Source organism: Zootoca vivipara, chromosome 9 (assembly GCF_963506605.1).
Source record: "Zootoca vivipara chromosome 9, rZooViv1.1, whole genome shotgun sequence".
NCBI classification, from domain to species: domain Eukaryota; kingdom Metazoa; phylum Chordata; class Lepidosauria; order Squamata; family Lacertidae; genus Zootoca; species Zootoca vivipara.
This window is the reverse complement of record NC_083284.1, coordinates 44,865,341-44,884,088: the sequence shown is the minus strand read 5'-3', so window position 1 is coordinate 44,884,088 and position 18,748 is coordinate 44,865,341. Positions and strand designations below refer to the sequence as shown.

Below are 18,748 nucleotides of genomic sequence, written 5' to 3'. Positions count from 1 at the left end.
AGGCCTCCTTATATGTCATTTCAGTTACAATGATAATGACTGAGGGTGCCTCCAAACTGTCAGTATTTTTGCAGGAAGGATTCCAAGTGCATACTGGAACTTTGAGTTTGCACAGTTAAAGTGGATTTAAAGCGTTCTCCTGCCCTACTGCAACAAACTAACATATATATTTTTTTGTGGTTTGGCAAGTGCCAGTAAAAGCATTGACAAGTTGTGAGGTGAACAAGTCAACAGGAAGATGTGTAAACACCCAGGAAGGAAATAGATATGAATGAAGGATGGATGCCCCATAAAAAAAATCAAAATGAATGCTCAGTAATGGTGGGACATTGTTGTTGTTGTTGTTTGTACCCCACCCAGAGAATTGGGTTGCTCCAGCCACCCTGGGCAGCTTTCAAAAATAAAACATCAAATATTAAAAACCTCCCTATATAGGGCTGCCTTCAGATGTACTGTATTCTAAATGTTGTATAGCCTAACCACTAAGTAAGTTAAGGTTTGTGTAATCAAATCAGCATGAATGCTGAATAAAGAGGTCATGGAGGATCCCTTATGGCAGGCATCCCCAAACTTTGGCCCCCCAGTTGTTTTGGACTACAATTCCCATCATCCCTGACCACTGGTCCCGTTAGCTAGGGATCATGGGAGTTGTAGGCCAAAACATCTGGAGAGCCGCAGTTTGGGGATGCCCGTCTTATGGTGTCAAGTCAAAGGCAAATTACTTTTTTCATTGAGGTGGTGATGACAATGAAAATGGACAGCAAAACCTCACGGCAGCAGAAAGTGTGTTCAGAACGGCAGTACCTATGAACTTTTTACAAGCTGAAAATATAACAGTGCAAGCCTATACACGTCTGCTCAGAAGCAAACACATCTGAGTTCAATTGGATTTATTCCCAGGTGAGTATAAGAATTGCAGCTCAATGGGACTAACTTTTGTGCCCTCGGGGGAACATCGGAAGATGCTTTGTGGAATCTGCTGCTGATAGACATTTAGCAGGTGCTTTCTGTTCTAACTTTTAAATGCCTGCTGAAAATGTTTCTATCCCACCACACTGATGCAGGCAATAAAGAACACACATTTCCACAACAGTTTTATATGCTCACATTTTCATATTGTTTTACATATAATTGTTGCAACCTCCCCATTTTTATATATATAAATAGTGAGATATAGATATGTAGATATAGATACAGATACACACAAACAAACAAACAAACACCCACACCCTACCTGGAGATGCCAGGGATTGAACCTGAGACCTTCTGCCTGCAAAATATGGTCTCCACCACTGAACTGGAGCCCTTCATGCATTAGATTCCAAATAACGCTTGTGTGTTCACATTCCTTTGCTAATGCCCAGAAGTCTTGAATTGGCCCATCTTTTAAAACTGCACACAGAGCAAGGTGAGGACTTATTACTTGTGTGCTGAATTAAGATGACTGTTTCCTTTGAATTGAGACTCGGTTTAAGGATATCTTTGCAAGAAAAGCTGAAGTGCATCAGCAAAAGGCGTTTACTGTCTGGAGGAGTTCCTCAGCTCTGTCCCCCTGCCTAACGGTTGATTTCACTAAGCTGTTCCTTTTCCCTTCACCCCCCCCCCCCACACCATTTTCCACCGGCATATTTCTGGATAATGTGAATTCCGATGTGTGTGCTTTGCGGTCTGCGTGTGGTGTGAATGCAGGTGAACGTGTGGGAAGAGAGTCCTTCCGTCTCTCGCAAGGGATTAGACTAAAGGACCTCCTGAGGCCCCTTCTCTCCCTGGAGTCTCTGCAACACCTCGCAATTTCTTTTCTGGCAGTTTGCTGTGGAAAGCTGAGGTCTCCTTTTTCTTCGTGCGCTTTCTGCCAGGGATACCCCGCAGTGACTCCCCTTTCCCGCCTCTTATATAGCAAACTGCTTCATTTTCCCAGTTTTCCCGCAATTTGGATATCTTAGATTAGAATTAAGTGCTACTCAGGAGGAAGCCCCCCACTTTCTTCATACGTGACTCCCGCGTGTATACAAGAGGGCACTCAAAACATGCCGGATTAATTACCCAGGCAGCTTCCGGCGAAACCTCCCCGTTTCTAATCCCCGTGGTTGAAGCAGCAGCGCACTAGCGCCCCCTGGAGCCCGCCTCTTTCCCCCTTTTAAACAATTTTTTCTTTAAAAACAACAACACATAACATAACATAACCACTTAGTTGGCGAGTGCATATGAACCACGCCTTAGGACTGTTTGCTGAGAATGGGAATTTATACGCGGATTCAACACAACACCCTTGGTAAATTACCTCCTCGCGCAGCTGAATCAGTCATCACAGGACTCTGGAGCAACCAGAACGTTAGAAAGAATGAATTTTTTTTTCATCATGAATAAGATTGATCTAATTCCTGTTTCCTGCTCAGATCCAGCCTATGCTGTTATCCTTTGGCTCTGAAACCTGGAGAACTCAGGTGCATTTTGGAAGTCTGTTTTGGGAGTGTTGATGGTATAGATCACAGAATCAATAGAGCTGGAAGGCACACACCCTGCAAGACTGCAGATCACAAAATGGTCAAGATACACAAAAAACATTTAAAGTCAATTACGAAAAAAAAACCACAACTTTCCACAATAATTGTAACTCTTTCCACATAGGGCCGCTCCAGACCATTTTTTTTGCAGGTGGGTTCTGCAATATGTTCCTATCACAACAAAAATGCATTAGAGATGGATTTGTTCTGCTTTATTGGTAGTTCTGCGATGCATCCCCACTGCCACATTCAAGCCTCTTCCAGGAGAGACTCTGATACACAGAGTCCAATGCGATTATCATTAGGCTTTATAGTGCCTAATCTGTAAAGGAGCTGTAAAATGCAAGGTCCTCAATCACTAGGTGACGCGGAAATAACTTGCACAAATGTCACCTTCAAGGTCGTTTTAGCCTGTGCACACCGGGCTCAATCCTTGCCCCGCCCCCTCACCTTTCATTCTACTTGTAGGACCATAAGGAAACAGCGATCGTTTTAATCTTGTTGCAGCAATGTGCTCCACTACACCGTCTTATCTGGGGTGCGGCCTGTGCCGTTTAAATATCTGATCCAGGTGGGGGGAGGTTTTCAATATAGGCTCCGCCAGAAACGAAACCTAATCGCGGCCAGAAGTGCTGGCTAGAAGGAAACGAAATCGAAACTCAAAGGAACAGCTGGCGCTTCGGCTTTCCTGATTGGACAGCGCCCTGGGTACTCCGCGATGGGTAAGCGAAACTCGTCGCGTCCCCGATCGCGCACCTTCCAGACCAGACGCGCGTCGCGGAGGAGAGAAGAGGCGTCCGCTCATCTCCATTTCTACCGCGCAGAAACGAAGTAAAAGAGGGCGGGAGGTTTTCGGTGGAAGAGTGTGTGTTGTCTGTGCGCGCTTGTCGGGGTATTTGGAAAGGAGAGTCAGGAAAGGACCATCAGTGGAGAAGGTCCCCAGGGGCATCTCATGCTTAATGTGAAAGCTAGACAAGAGTTTACGCCCTGGAGCTTTGCGCAGAAGGACATTGCTACTGCTTAGGCAGCTTAGGAGGGTGATTGTGTCTTTGAGCATATGCAGAGTGCCTGGCCTAGTTCACAGTATGCAGAGGGAGCTACCTATTTCTCTTCATCATGGTGATGGGGAACAGGGCTCTTCCAGTCAGGGAGGCTCTAATTTTTCAGGCTGGCTTGAGCCCTACAAGGCTGAAAGCTAGTGTCAGGGTGAACTTCGAAATGGATGGACACCAGATCTTTGTGATCTATGCTCATCTGCTTAGGATATATATTTGGGATCACATCCACACAATAGATCTGTTTCAGCCACCAAAGGAACTGAAAATAAGATTGCTGGTTACCCACTGATAGCCTCCCCCAAATTTGGAGAGTCAGACTAAAGGCAGGGATGTGGTAACTGAAGCTTTTGGATACCCACCCTAAGAATGTGGGGCAAGTGGTAGTGTCACCAGGGAAAAAATATGGGGTGGGGCACATATGGGTCAAAGTGGGCAAGAACGAAAAATAAGAGCATATGGTAATGACAGGAGTTCAGAAATTGGGAGGCAAGTAGGCTGGGTGTTTGAGGGCGCTGGCTTGTCCCCTGCCCGTCCCCTCTCCTGGGGGGGATTTAGGTTTGATGAGGCCCTAAGCTACTGAAGGTAATGGGGCCCTTTATATGTCCAGCCGTCCTTTGTCAAAAATAAATTGTCACTTTTTTGTGGTTGGAGGTTGGTTGTAGGCGGTTGGAGGATGGATGGCGGCTAACAGATTGAGATTGAATCCTGACAAGACAGAAGTACTGTTTGTGGGGGACAGGAGGCGGGCGGGTGTGGAGGACTCCCTGGTCCTGAATGGGGTAACTGTGCCCCTGAAAGACCAGGTGCGCAGCCTGGGAGTCATCTTAGACTCACAGCTGTCCATGGAGGCACAGGTCAACTCTGTGTCCAAGACAGCTGTTTATCAGCTCCATCTGGTACGCAGGCTGAGTCCCTACCTGCCCACTGACTGTCTCTCCAGAGTGGTGCATGCTCTAGTTATCTCTCGCTTGGACTACTGCAATGCGCTCTACGTGGGGCTACCTTTGAAGGTGACCCGGAAACTACAACTAATCCAGAATGCGGCAGCTAGACTGGTGACTGGGAGCGGCCGCCGAGACCACATAACACCGGTCCTGAAAGACCTACATTGGCTCCCAGTACGTTTCCGAGCACAATTCAAAGTGTTGGTGTTGACCTTTAAAGCCCTAAACGGCCTCGGTCTGGTATACCTGAAGGAGCGTCTCCACCCCCATCGTTCTGCCCGGACACTGAGGTCCAGCTCCGAGGGCCTTCTGGCGGTTCCCTCACTACGAGAAGCCAAGTTACAGGGAACCAGGCAGAGGGCCTTCTCGGTAGTGGCACCCACCCTGTGGAATGCCCTCCCACTAGAGGTCAAAGAGAACAACAATTACCAGACCTTTAGAAGGCATCTCAAGGCAGCCCTGTTTAGGGAAGCTTTTAATGTTTGATGGATTTCTGTATTTTAATGTTTGATGGATTTCTGTATTTTAGAATTTCTGTTTTGTTGGAAGCCGCCCAGAGTGGCTGGGGGAACCCTGCCAGATGGGCGGGGTATAAATAATAAATTATTATTATTATTATTGTGTTGAATATATTCTATATGGTAATTTATTGACCTAATAGGTATCTAAAGCTATTTGCACATAACAAAACATGTATTTTATCAAAGTAACCATTGAACTGAAATACAATTAAGAAGTATATTAATAGTGAAATAATTATTAAGCTCTAACTTAAAATGATTTTTTTCATTCATAACAAACTTAATGCAAAGACATTGGCATTTGGAAATAACAAAAGTTCCTTTAGAAACACAATTTACAAAGACTCATAATCTAGCCTCGAGAAAGTTGCTATAACATGAAATTTATAGTCTGCAGCTGTATGCTACATGTTGCCATGCAACCAGTCCATGCAGAATGTAGGCACCCTATATATAGAAATGAGCAATCATTACGGATCCTCCTCATTACGGAGCTAGCTAGCAGGCGGGGCCCATTACTTACATCATAGGAGTCTACACAACACAAAACATTGTTGCTGTATGTAGGTTTTATTTTATTTGGTTTTTTAACTTATATTTTGGAAATGTACATACAGTTTTTTCCCCTTTACATTTTTTGGGGGGGGCCCCAAGAGAGTGGGGCCCTAAGCTATAGCTTGTTTAGCTTATATGTAAATCCGGCACTGCTCCTGGCACCTCCAGGCCCTAGAATCTGATTTGATGAAGAAGGGCTTTATAGAAAGAAATGAACACATTATAAGGGCTGTGTTGATTATAGGAGACTTGTAAGACTGAATTCTATGAGGGGGAGCTCATAGAAAAGAGTGTGTTCATGCTTAAACCTTTCCTTTGCCGTTGTTCAAAATCACATGGGGAAAAATATACGGGTCCCTAAATCTTTTCCTTTGCATTATAAAAAGCAGCTTGCAGGAGAAAAGGCTATTGGCAGGCAATATATTTAACTCTTCCTTTCACCCCTTGTCCCCTTTCCCCTCACAATTCCTGACACCAGTGGATACTTTTTCTGGAAAGAGGGGGTGTGACGTTAACAGTAAGATTTGTGGTGAATGTGGGTTTTATCAGACTCAAGAAGTTTGCAGTTTTTAATGGGGCATACTAAAAATTAATGAGCTTCCATGTAGCTCCTGACATTTCTTAACATAAGGCCTTTTCTGGAGAGAATGTTTTAAGTTGAGTTTTAAAATAGTCATGAACATAGCTAAGCTAATTTTGTGGACTTCAAACTGAAGGCATTTTATGTGGTCCAACTTGCGTTTTTCATAAAAGTGATCAATTGCTACTGCAACGTTTTTATCTAACTTAGTACAAAGTTCTTTGGTGCACTTTGCTCTCTACTGAGCCCATGAGAGCTTCATAATTCTGCAAAAGTCATCTATTTCCTGATCTCTGGAGCAGGGTGGATTTGATTTAAATCAAATTAATCACGATTTAAATCACTAGTCAGTAAGGCTTGATTTAAATCATAGTTTTCTACATAAAGACTAATTCTTGCTGGTATAACTTTAATATGCTAGTAGATGAAGATTTTTAGAATAACAACTTTTCATATTAGTTTTTTTATCCCCAGTTTAATAGGTTAATCATTCATATTTGGACAACTTTTCTGTTGTACTTAGGAAGGAGAAAAATAATCATTACCTTAATAACAATTTAAATAGATTTATTCAACTGAAACAATAACATTACAGCATATGTTATTTGCTTAAACAAACATCCATGTTTGCTAACTAATTTGGCTGAACAAAAACAAAATATATATATTTTAAGAAACTTAGACTGAAAAATATTGTTTCTATTCTATTCACTGAACTTCTTGAAACTTGGCACTGAAGGGGTTGATTCTGTATTCATAGGTTTGTAGAACAATAGGATTAAGGTCTTTTTCTCAACTCTGTTCATGTTATAACATTTTTGCTGTGAAGAAGAGGCATGTGATCTCTGCTGGGTCAAATTCAGTTTTGAGAACTGCAAAAGTAAACCAAGCATCTGTGATAATATCTTGTAGGTAGAGAAACTGCCCAATAATCTTACAAAAACCTCTGGAAGTGCATGGCATTGTGAATGGATTCATGGAATTTATTTACCAAAAAAATTAAACATATACAACCTTATTCTACATAATTAAAAAAATATTCTTTATTTCAGGATAAAATAACCTTTTTTGGATGGTAATATATTTTCCTCAAAACATTTTATTTTAATTTATTTATTTATTTTAAGAATCATTGATTTTTATCCACCCTGCTCTGGAGTAAAATGCATTATTGCTTCGTTTTGTAAAAACAGAGAAACGAAACTGCTGAAAATGAGAAGGAACTGTTGCAATGACAATGCTGGTGTTTTTTGTGAAGCATCTTACCAATTTTACAATAGGTTTAAAAAAAAACCTATTGGTTTTTAAACAAATACAGCAACCATTAAACACTTATCCAGCAGCACTTCTAATGGTGTTTGTTCTATCCATTGTCTCTAGACATACACATACACGTTCAATTAAAACATATTACAGTACTTGACGTAACCCCTCCACTGAAAATATTGAGCAGTTGGTTTAAGGTAGTCTTGATTTTGGCAATTTTACAATAGTTTTGTTGAATGCTGATTTTTTTGGGGGGGGGAGTTGAGTGGGGGATTCATAGGGTCATATGGGCTGAGCAGCCATAAATTAGTGTCAATGTATTTTCAGATGTATTTTCAGCTATGAAAATATTTTTGGAATAGTAGAATGATATCTCTTGTGTGCTTGGTAATTTCAAGGTGTATGGAACAATAATGGGCCAGGTGTAAGCACACCAAGTTTACAAAGCTGGACCTATTCATATGTCAAAACCCATAGACCCACCATGGCTTCTGAAGCAAGTTCAGTAGGAGATGAAACCTCTCTTTCCACGTTCAATCAACCCAAACAAGCATCCTTGGCAGAAGCTCCCAGTGAACCATGTTTGTATGATTTCCAAAATCCAGGCAAGTAACTATACGGTTTTTTAAAATTTGTGTTCATATTCTTTGAAGTATGTTTGATGCCTTTTCCAGGATCCTATTTCATTGTAGCGTAGCACTGGGTAGGTGGAGCTCATATCACAGAGACAGGGTTCCCTCTCACATGGTGGAGCTGCACTACATATAACTTGGTACATGTGTAGTGCCTCTTCACACGTTATCCAAATGCCCAGTCCTAATCCAACACTCGTAACTGCTACACCACACCGCCTCATAATGATGAGGTCTTCAGGATGAATGGGGGTTTTGCTTACTGAAACCCAGGACAAGACCAGGATCTTATAAAATTGTTCCGAAACTTGGAAAAGAAGTCACTTTACACCATAACTTCTTACGCAGTTTCCCTCTTGGGCTATTTAGAATCTTGGTGGGAAATTGGCTAATGTGTGTGATAAATATTAAGATCTGCCTGCGTTTTTCTTTTCCAGAGCTACAGAGATGCATGGCACAAATTACTGATTTACTTATGGATGAAATACCAAAAGCTGAGTAAGTATGATAAGCTAGTCTCCTGTAGTGTCACAATGGAGGTGGCTCCCCCTCCCCCACCCTGGGCTTTCATTAGCTTCGCTGCTCTTAGGTCTGAAAGAGGACCTGGGCAGTCTTGGGAAGGGAAATAGTATGTAGTGATTGAGAATACATTTCCTGATGTTAACCAGTAACCCAGAACACCCTGAGGCCATTTTAGACTTGGTCATCCCAAGCTTTCTATCGCTTTCTATCCCATGCCCAAATGGAGCGTGTAATCAGGAACAGGAATTCTGAAGATCTGATTCATAAGCTAATGGAAGATTGGAATCACTGTGACTACAAGCCACTATTCAGTTAGCTTATGAATCAGTGGTTTAGAAAGAAGGTATTTGGGGTTTTTATGATGATGATTGAGTTGGTATACTACCTGCCCTTCACCAAAAGGACCTGGTGTGTGTATGCGTATCAGTATGGCATTTTTTAAAAAAACTACTGTTAAATTGCATTGTTTGTTTATGTCTATAATCCAGATATGTCAGCTTGTTGAATGACTATGTAGAGTCAGAGTTTTTTCTGATTGATGGTGATTCATTATTCATCACTTGTGCAAGAGAGCTAACGTTGGAGCGTGGACAAAACTTGCACTTTTTCTACCTCGTTGAGCGCTTTCTCCTGGATTTAACAAGCAAAGGAGCAAAATATTTCATTGTTTTCTTCAAGGTAACAAGTAAAATGTGCTTTTACTATGTACAGTGGTTTTCTTCACTGGAGGAAAAAACGTGTTCACTCTTCTGGTATTTGTTTAACTTGACCACAGGTGTTTCAGTCACAAGAAGAGAATACAAAGATGTAGCGATTGTGAGAAAGAAGCTGTTTTATTCCATTCAACTTGCTTACCTGGCTTTGAACATGATAAAAAACACACACCTTCAAACAGGCTTAGCTAACTTGTGGGACAAATCTGGCTCACTAGGTTGAAGTGACCAACCTGACCAGCTTTTTCTTCTATTCTGATCAAGCACAAAATGTATCTCAATTAATAGTAGACCAAAAACAAAATCAAAAAGCAATACTGTGAAAATGTAATTGTTTTGGCTTCAGTTGTCCAGTCCAAGGGAGGCAAAATCCATTGACAACCAGAGTCCAATCCACAAACAATACCTTGATCAGTGATGCTTAGGGAAGGATAAAAACAATGCAGAATACAGTAATTTCAGAGCCTAAACTGCAAAGATACAGGGCTTTCAGGACCATGGACAGGCCACTAGGAAAGGGGAGCCATCTCTATGTCAAGAGCTGCATTCCTTTGAATCTCTTAAGGTGTGTTGTGTGCTGCAAAGAGTGGTGGAAGTGGAGGCAGTGGCAGGTAGGACCAGAGCCAAAAGTGGGTGGGGACCCCCATTTTCCACCCCTTGCTCTGTTTTTCTGTACACAAAAGGTACAGAACTTTTAATCAGATTTGGCCACTGAAATTAATGAAGGTGATTTAAGTTAGTCCCTGACTCGCTCTCCCATGCGCCGCTATCATTGAGGAGTAAAGACTCTTAAAATGGCAGCCACTGGACCTGCAGCTGAACACCCCATTATCTACCTGTCTGTTTGGGTCTGGTGTGTTGTCTGTGCCAGGTAGAGGGCACTGGGAGTCTCTTCAGGTGTAGAGGGCCAGTTCCTTAGTCAATACTATTTTGTTATTCCGCTCAGTGATAACCACAAGCCCATATATATGTGGCATGTTAACAGGATAGATTTTAGTGAGTCCCATGTATATGTTAAGACAGGATTGCAGCCTTAATGTAACTCTTAAGAAATGCCATACTGCTTTGAATGTTCTGTGTCTCGATTACTGTAATACATTGAGAGCTATTTCATATATATTGTTTTTTCCCCTTACAGGATGTAGAACATGTGTATTTCAGAAATCCTGATTTCCTTTCTTTGCGCAATGCATTGATCATCCATCTGAGAAAGAAGACTGAAATTCCTATACATACTGAATTTTCGAACTGCTTAGAGAGTAGTTGGCAGAAATTTCTGCAAGACAACCATCCGTATTTCTTAATAGTCGCTGATGAAGGGTTGGATCAACTGCACACTAATTTCCTCCATGTATTTATTTTGCACACTTTGTCAGAGAGAGTCAACATTGTGCTTACTTCAGGCCAAACATCAGATGCAATCAGAGTTTATGGATACCACATCAATAGTCTATTCAAATATCAGAGGCATTTTAAACAGGTAAGTACCGGTAGTAGAGTAAATTCTCTTCAGTGAAGGAAAGGGAACAGGTTTGGCCCAAGACATCTTACTTTCTGAGATGAGGCAGAAGATGGTGTCCTTCCCCTCTGCCCAAGTCAACATGCATGATACCCCAGGCTGGGACCTGAGACAGGCTATCCTGAAATCACAGCTCCCCCTTTCTGGCAGTAAAAATACAATAATAATCAGCTGAACAGCTAACAATTGGCTGCCCTTTTTTGACGCCCTAAAGAAGTTGCCTGAGGTGGCAGCTTCACTCTATCTAATGGTAGGTCTAGTGCTGCCTCTTGCATGGCACATCAAGCCTTGGCTTCATCAGCTGAGGCATTCCCTGTGTGATCACACACAACTATCATTTTTAGGGGTAAAGATCAAAATGGTAGTACAGTACAGTGGTGCCTTGCTTAACGAATGCCCTGCTTAACGAAATTTCCGCTTAACGAAATGATTTTTCGAGCGGAGGTTGCCTCGCTAGACGAATGCATTTTATGAAAAATTCATTTAGCGAATCGGGGTTTCCCATAGGAATGCATTGAAATTCAATGCGTTCCTATGGGCAAAAAAAATTCAAAATTTTTTCAATGCATTCCTATGGGATTCACTAGACGAATTTTTCGCTATAAGAAAAGACCCGTGGAACGAATTAATTTCGTCTAGCGAGGCACCACTGTATTTGCAACTTTAACATTAGGTGATGTTTCCCTTGACATTGCTCTTATTCATAATTTATGGAATTTAGGGAAAATTCAAGGGGGGGGATCCTTGAACAAAAGCATAAACTGAACTGCTACTGCTGCTTTATTTATGCATTGTCATATTCCCAGAGGTAACTTACATATAAAGCAAATACAGTGGCAGCACAATCTACGCTCATGTTTTTTTCTTCTTTTAAGCATGAAAAGAAACTTAAACATTACTGTCAATCACTGGTTAAGTACTGGAAGGAATCTGGTACAAAAGTATGCATTTTTCTTTGTGGATGTCCAAGTCTGGATGCTTTGGCAGGAAAGGTAATAGGTTTTTTTCATTGCTTATGAATTAGTTCTCCCATTGTTATCATTGTATTTCTAATTTGCTGAAAATGTTTGGAAATATGATATTTAAAACAGTCAGGCCCAGCAAGAAAATTGTAAGGAAAAGAAGGAAAGGAAAACGACCCTTTTCTGTGTTCTTCTCCCTGCTTATAGGGAAGGGTACAAATAAAGAAAATGTTTCAGATGCGAACCTTGTTTAAATGTTCTCCCACATGTGATTCCAAGTGCATGGGAGTAGCTGGAGAGCGAGACCATGCTTTCAGCTGTGTCTCTGCCAACTTCGATGTATTAAGTATGGAGTAGGCCTGGAGCAGGAACCCTCTTCTACTCCCCATGCAAGAGCAGCTCCCCGTGCAAGTTAGACCCCTTTGTGGCGAGCCTAGGCATGTAAAACATGTGTCAGGGTAAGTTTAGGAGGAGGCTGTACCCCTTCACGCAGCTGGAAATACTCAAATAGCTCTACAGATGTACATCTTTGTAACACGTGCAAGACTAGACTTGAAACTTCAGAAAGAATGTGGAGAAACAGACATAGTCAAGGGTAAAACTAAAACCTTTATCCTGTAAGCTTTCTTTATCTTAAATATACTGTACTATGTTCATCAACATAGGGACCCAGGTGGCGCTGTGGGTTAAACCACAAAATCTAGGGCTTGCTGATCAGGTCGGTGGTTCAAATCCCTGCAATGGGGTGAGCTCCCGTTGCTCGGTCCAAGCTCCTGCCCACCTAGCAGTTCGAAAGCACATCAAAGTGCAAGTAGATAAATAGGGACCGCTCCGGTGGGAAGGTAAACGGCATTTCCGTGCGCTGCTCTGGTTTGCCAGAAGCAACTTTGTCATGCTGGCCACATGACCCGGAAGCTGTCTGCGGACAAACGCTGGCTCCCTTGGCCTATAGAGCGAGATGAGCGCTGCAACCCCAGAGTCGGACACGACTGGACCTGATGGTCAGGGGCCCATTTACCTTTACCTTTATGTTCATCAAAGGGACATGAAAATGAATGAACCCAAAAGCTCATCTGTATATATGGATCATCAGTAAGCAGAACTGTTTGTAGTTCAATATACTTTTGTAGGATTTCATTTAAGCAGGAGAGATAATATTGAATCATAACAATTTATTCACACATGAAGTCATTCAAGCTTTTAAGTGTATTTCTTTTCTTTTTTTAAAAAAATAGAATCCTTTTCTGAGTTAGGTTTTTAAAGACAAAAATACTAACATTTCCATCTTTCATTATATGTTCTGAAATGTCAGGCTTATAGAAAATTTGCCCAATTCCAGAAGGAAATAGAAGATCTTCGGTATGTTGTCTGCATCATCAGCTCTTCACTGGTCCTGGAAACACACATGCAAGTACTAGAAAGACAAACTAGCTCTGCAAAATGGGTGAGAACATGCTATGTACTCACATACATTGCAACAAAGCTAGCACTGTCAATACGGCATAAACTTTCATAGTCCACAGTCCACTTCATTAGATCTATGAAAAATAACCCCAAACTGGCATGTATTTAATGGACTAGGTTCACAAAAGCTTTATGCCATCATTAAATTGGTTATGTTTCTGTTGTTTTTGCTGCAACAGGCTAACATTGCCTATGCTTCCAGAAATTATTAAAATAAATTACTTTCATTTGAGCAGTAGTACATCTTTGCAATTAATATTCCTGTATGCACTTGAGGTGTTGTTGTTGTTTTGGTCCTCTTTCCTACTTTTGCCAGTACTTCAATTATGACTTTTCCATATTCAGCCTTTGAGCTCCAATGCCAATACCAACCGTTACAAGGAGAACATGGTGCTAGCATGAGAATGCTCTGTGCAATTGGGTTTACCCACATTCAGTTGAACCTGCGTGGAGCTGCTGTCACCAACAAGCATTTTTTCAGTGGCTTTTGATGACCCCCACCCCCACGACATTTGAAATATTACATCATTACCCTCATTGTTTATGGGTATCATCATGTAATTTGATTTAAGATGCATGATAGAATTATTGTGACAATAATTCTTATGCAGAATATCAACACCATAACAATTGAAACACGGTAAAGTCTGGATTAACAATACTATAAATAAAGTTGCCCATTTGACAGGGTTTGAAGGCTCTGGCTTGATGTTTGTTACTGCCAAATACAAGCACCCCAAACAAACTTAAATTATTTTTTTAAAATTGGGTGTTTCTTGAGGGCCCCCTCACCAATGTAATTTGACAGGTTTATATTTGCAAAATGAATGATGGAAAATGGGAAACCAGAGGAATTTGATTTGTAGGATGTTTTTTTAAAAAAATAAAAAACCTGTTTGTTTTTGCTTCTCAAAAAGAACGAGAAAACAGTGTTAACCCTGGAAGATGTTGGAGAACTTCTACGGATGTATTGCCTCAGTGTGGTATTCCTACATCATTTGCCCCTTTCTCAACGATCGCGGGTGAGATTCATCAATGCCTGCTGGAATAAGGAAACTTTGAGATTTATGCAACAGGTAGGCACTGCAATGACTACTTCCAGTATATTATTACAGTAAAGTGTTGGTCACCTTTTATTATTTTATTTTATTAACCAGGGAAGAACTAAAACAGGGTGCTGGATTTGTGGAACATTCTTAAGAAAGTGCTTTTCTGTAGCCAGTTTTTCAGTGTGCATGTCAAATGGTTGGAAGGGGAAAGAGAGAAAATGTAGCCAATCAAATTTGGGTATATGGCAGCATCTACGAGGGCAAATGAAGGCCTCAGACTGCCCTTAGGCTGAATGGTGTGGGAGAGGAAACCTGGCAACTTTGCTCATGCCTCTCCCTCCCCACCTTCATGTAGAAGGCCTCTTTTACTGCCAGATCATTGATTGACATCTAGCCAAGATCTGGCTGGCTGTGCAATGCCCTAATCCCTTATGGCTGTTGATGATCATGTACTGTATGTTTTTAAAAGAAAGTTTCAAATGATGCATCTTAGGGCCAAATTATGAGCTCACTGCTCATTTTTATGAGCATTTTTTCTTAGAATATTAAAGTGTCAGGTGTGACTTCAGCCTGAACGTAGCAGAGTGTTGCGCAATCCGGAAGCTTCTGGCGGTAATAATGACTAGACGTCTGGACGCAGAATAACTATTTACAGGATTTATTAAATAAAAGAAATCCAGAGTTTCTATTTACAACTTTAGAACTCAAAAACAAAGTAAAATAAATCCTTTCCTCTCTGTCTCTCTCTCTCTCTCAGAAAACCGATACAGCAACTTCTCCTCCTACACTCACCACACCACATACTGTGCTAGCTTTTTCTGATAACAGGACTCAGTGCTATTCTTCAACCAATGAGAGAGCAGTTGCTACGGCTGAGGCAGACCTTGGCCTTCTGCACAGTGTTAATTGCTTGTCCCAGAGTCAATTGTGTGAAGAAGGAATCTGATGGTTTCTCATGCTACCAATTTAGCAAAACCCGAACATTTTTATGGGCTATTTGCAAGTACTTTATGTTTATGAACAGAGACATTTAAGTTTGGGAATAATCCTGTGTATTCATGTGCCATAACAGCTGGGGTGCTGGAGTAGATGCCAGCCATGCAGTTAGCAAATACATGAGAAGCTGCCATCACTGCTGTGGTCTTGATTCACACTGGGCCTTCTGCTATTTGCAGTAGGTGTGAGGGAAGCTCCCACTTGCTTTAGTGGGTTGAGCAAGTAATTGTGGAGAGATGCATAAATGCAGATGCACAGTTTACCTTAGCATGGTGCTTTGCCTATCATGACTTTCCTTGTTCCCAGCTACCAAGACTTGAATTACCATTGGTCCTTCTGTCTGTGGACAAGCTTCCTTGGAAAGGGAGAGTGGAGCCTTTGACCAGTTTTATAATATGATTTAGACACCTGTAGCCATGAAAAATGAATTTAGGTGTTTCAGAAAAAGAACTCCCCTTACGCAATAGTTTTACCCCTCATAGTGCACAGTTTAAGCTGGAGAGTTAAGTGTTGATGAGTTGAGAATGTTTTCTTTCCATATTGTGCATGGACACCATTTGAATAAATGGAACGAACCCTATGTTGTGCAGTTGCCTGAGATGTTTTCTTTTCTCCTTTCAGTATAAACTTTGTGAATTTCATGTTCTGCAATGCCTTGCAACTCAGGCCTTGGAGAATGTGGATTTTTCTACACTGCCTGATTTAAGTGATGATCTCCTGTTGAAGAACATTGCATTTTATTATGGACTGGAAAAAGGCCCAGGTACTGTATTCCATTCACACCAGTTATAATATTTTTAGGCCCAGAGTTTTCTTGAAGAAAGCAGGGCTTTCATGGAGTTGCAGGCTGTCGATGAGATAGGTGAAGCCTTATCACACACATCTTTTCCTTTGTCCAGGAGGCAGGGTTTTCATCTTTTATGTTTCCCAATGAGTACAGTGTCATGGGAGATGGACAGTTGTGTAGGCAATGGAAGAGCACAAATACTTACTTTGATAAGATCTCTTCTTTGGGGGACATTAAATCACAGAATTGGACCAGTTTAGATAGCATGAACAGTGATGGGAATACAGGGCAGCAAGCCTTGGGGTCATGCTCTGGTGCAACCACAAGGAGGATATCAGAAGCTTTCATTTCCATTTTTTATTAACCACAGTTTAGTGTTACGTCTAAACCCTTAACTGTAGGCATGTGCAGGGGTGTGTGCCCAGGCACACCAGAATGTTTTTAAAAATTAGGGATCAAGGGAAGTAGATAGAAAGAGATGCAGGGAGAATAAAATGGCTGGAATGAATCTGCAGCTTCTAGGAAGCAGTGGTGGGTGATTGACTCCACCAGCAGCAGAAGTTGCACCTCCATTCCAGCCTTTTTATTCTGCCTGTGTCTGTTTCTGTCTCATGGCCCTGCCTCCCTCTGAACTCTGGTTGTCGTTTTTTTTTTGGAGAGAGACCTGTTGGGGAGAGGGGTTGCCTTGTGCACACAAGTATGGAGAAGAGGAGCTATCCTGCCCTTGGCTCCGTTGATCTGCCTTGCCTTTAGTCAGCTTGGCATGAGTATTTTCCTCTGCAAGAAAACATCTCCTTTTTTGGTGTCTTCACCACTCTTGTTGGGGTAGTTTTTGCCTCGTTTCCTCTTCCTTGTCGTTATTTGTTGGTATTGGGCGACGGAGTAGCAAGCAGGCTTCGGAGCTCTGCTGATATTTGTTGGTATTGTCAATCCTCTTCCTATTTCTTTCCTTGAAATAAAATTAAATCCCTGGGTGCACACTCTAATGAAATATGCTGTGCCTATGCCCCAACCAGGGCCATTCCAATGCATTTTGCTCCTGAGTTGGAACTTGGACCAGCAAATGACTTCCTCTTATTTCTTTGTGGATGACCTTGGATGAATTTTTCAACCTAACCAACTTTATAGGGATGTTGTGAGAATAAAAATGGAGAAGTCATGCAAACTGCCTTAAGATCTTAGGAAGAAATCAGAATATAAATGCAATGAAAATGTTAAATGATAACTTGACAATGTGTTGTTCCTCTGCCTCCTGCTTCAGTGGCTGGGTGGGCATCTTAGGGACTGTAGAGTATATTCCAGACAGGGATTTCTGCCATTGGCTTTCAGTAGCCCAAACCATAGAGCCTGTCTTGAGAAAGCAATCAGAAGAAGAGACACAAATTTTTAAAAGTCTTCTTCGTGTTGGGCAAGACACAAATAGTGGATGGGGATTGGGACAAAGAAAGCTTAATTGAGTCTTTAAAAAAACATCTTAAGGGTAGTGTGTGGAAGAAAAGAGGACCACATCTTTAGAGATTTCAATAGTAATTTTCAATAGTAGTTATATTTCCAAATACACATTTCTTTGAAACATTATTTTCTTATCATTTTTAAATTAGGGTTTGATTTGGATATAGGAGCAAAAATGAATAGGGACTATGAACTTTTGTGGAAACATATCACAGAACTCTCTGGAACATGTGATTTTGGAGCACCTTTTCCTCTACGAAGAACTTCTACAACATTTATTGAGGAAAAATGCTTATCTGAAAAAGGTGACAACCTTCTGGGATACGTTTAGTTTTTAAAGCAGAGTCTGAATGGCCACCTATCAAAGGATACTGTAACCTCAGGTTTCCTAAATCAGCAGGGTTTGGGCTCTTCCAACTCTTATGATTACCACATAATATAATTCTAATTCTCTCTCTCTCTCTCTCTCTCTCTCTCTATATATATATATATATTACATACTGTGGGATGTTGATAATATTATGATGAGTAAAGCTTCATATAACAATGCAGTCATTATTATAATTTTGGCACGCAAATAATAATGCTGTGATTAGTGTACTCTATTTATTTTTTACACACATACTAGGGACCAGTCACAGTTTGCATTTATGATTATATTTCTTGCAATTTTATACACACACACACACACACACACACACACACACACACACACACACACACCTTCCTACAGCAGTGCATGATTATATTACAGGAAAATGTTTCCAGCACTTCTCCATACTCCATATATATATATATATATATATATATATATATATATATATATATACACACACACACACACACACACACACACACACATACACATACACACATACTGGGACCCAGGTGGCGCTGTGGGTTAAACCACAGAGTCTAGGGCTTGCTGATCAGAAGGTCAGCGGTTTGAATCCCTGCAATGGGGCGAGCTCCCGTTGCTTGGTCCCAGCTCCTGCCCACCTAGCAGTTCGAAAGCACATCAAAGTGCAATTAGATAAATAGGGACCGCTCTGGCGGGAAGGTAAACGGCGTTTCCGTGCGCTGCTCTGGTTCGCCAGAAGCAGCTTTGTCATGCTGGCCACATGACCTGGAAGCTGTCTGCGGACAAACGCTGGCTCCCTCGGCCTATAGAGCGAGATGAGCGCCTACACACACACACACACACACACACACACACTATTACAC

At 41.4% G+C, this 18,748-nt stretch overlaps 1 protein-coding gene across 5 annotated transcripts in view; it reads left to right on the top strand.

Moving 5' to 3' along the window:
* Window positions 1-3,105: 3,105 nt before the first annotated feature.
* The window catches only part of DDX60 (DExD/H-box helicase 60), a 47,287-nt gene continuing 31,644 nt past the window's right edge, over window positions 3,106-18,748 (top strand). For 3 of the 5 annotated variants that reach the window (XR_009558143.1, XM_060278687.1, XM_060278686.1), the window contains exons 1-10: window positions 3,106-3,335; window positions 7,906-8,033; window positions 8,498-8,558; window positions 9,071-9,260; window positions 10,434-10,775; window positions 11,690-11,806; window positions 13,089-13,220; window positions 14,158-14,316; window positions 15,907-16,048; window positions 17,674-17,829. Coding sequence is in view for 4 of the 5 variants with exons in the window: in XM_060278687.1 (XP_060134670.1) it covers window positions 3,223-3,335; window positions 7,906-8,033; window positions 8,498-8,558; window positions 9,071-9,260; window positions 10,434-10,775; window positions 11,690-11,806; window positions 13,089-13,220; window positions 14,158-14,316; window positions 15,907-16,048; window positions 17,674-17,829 (1,540 nt within the window). In the remaining variant the exon portion in view is untranslated. Of the gene's footprint in view, window positions 3,336-4,513; window positions 4,681-7,826; window positions 8,034-8,497; window positions 8,559-9,070; window positions 9,261-10,433; window positions 10,776-11,689; window positions 11,807-13,088; window positions 13,221-14,157; window positions 14,317-15,906; window positions 16,049-17,673; window positions 17,830-18,748 lie in introns of those variants that run through there. The other 2 variants (XM_060278688.1, XM_060278689.1) reach the window with 2 other exon arrangements.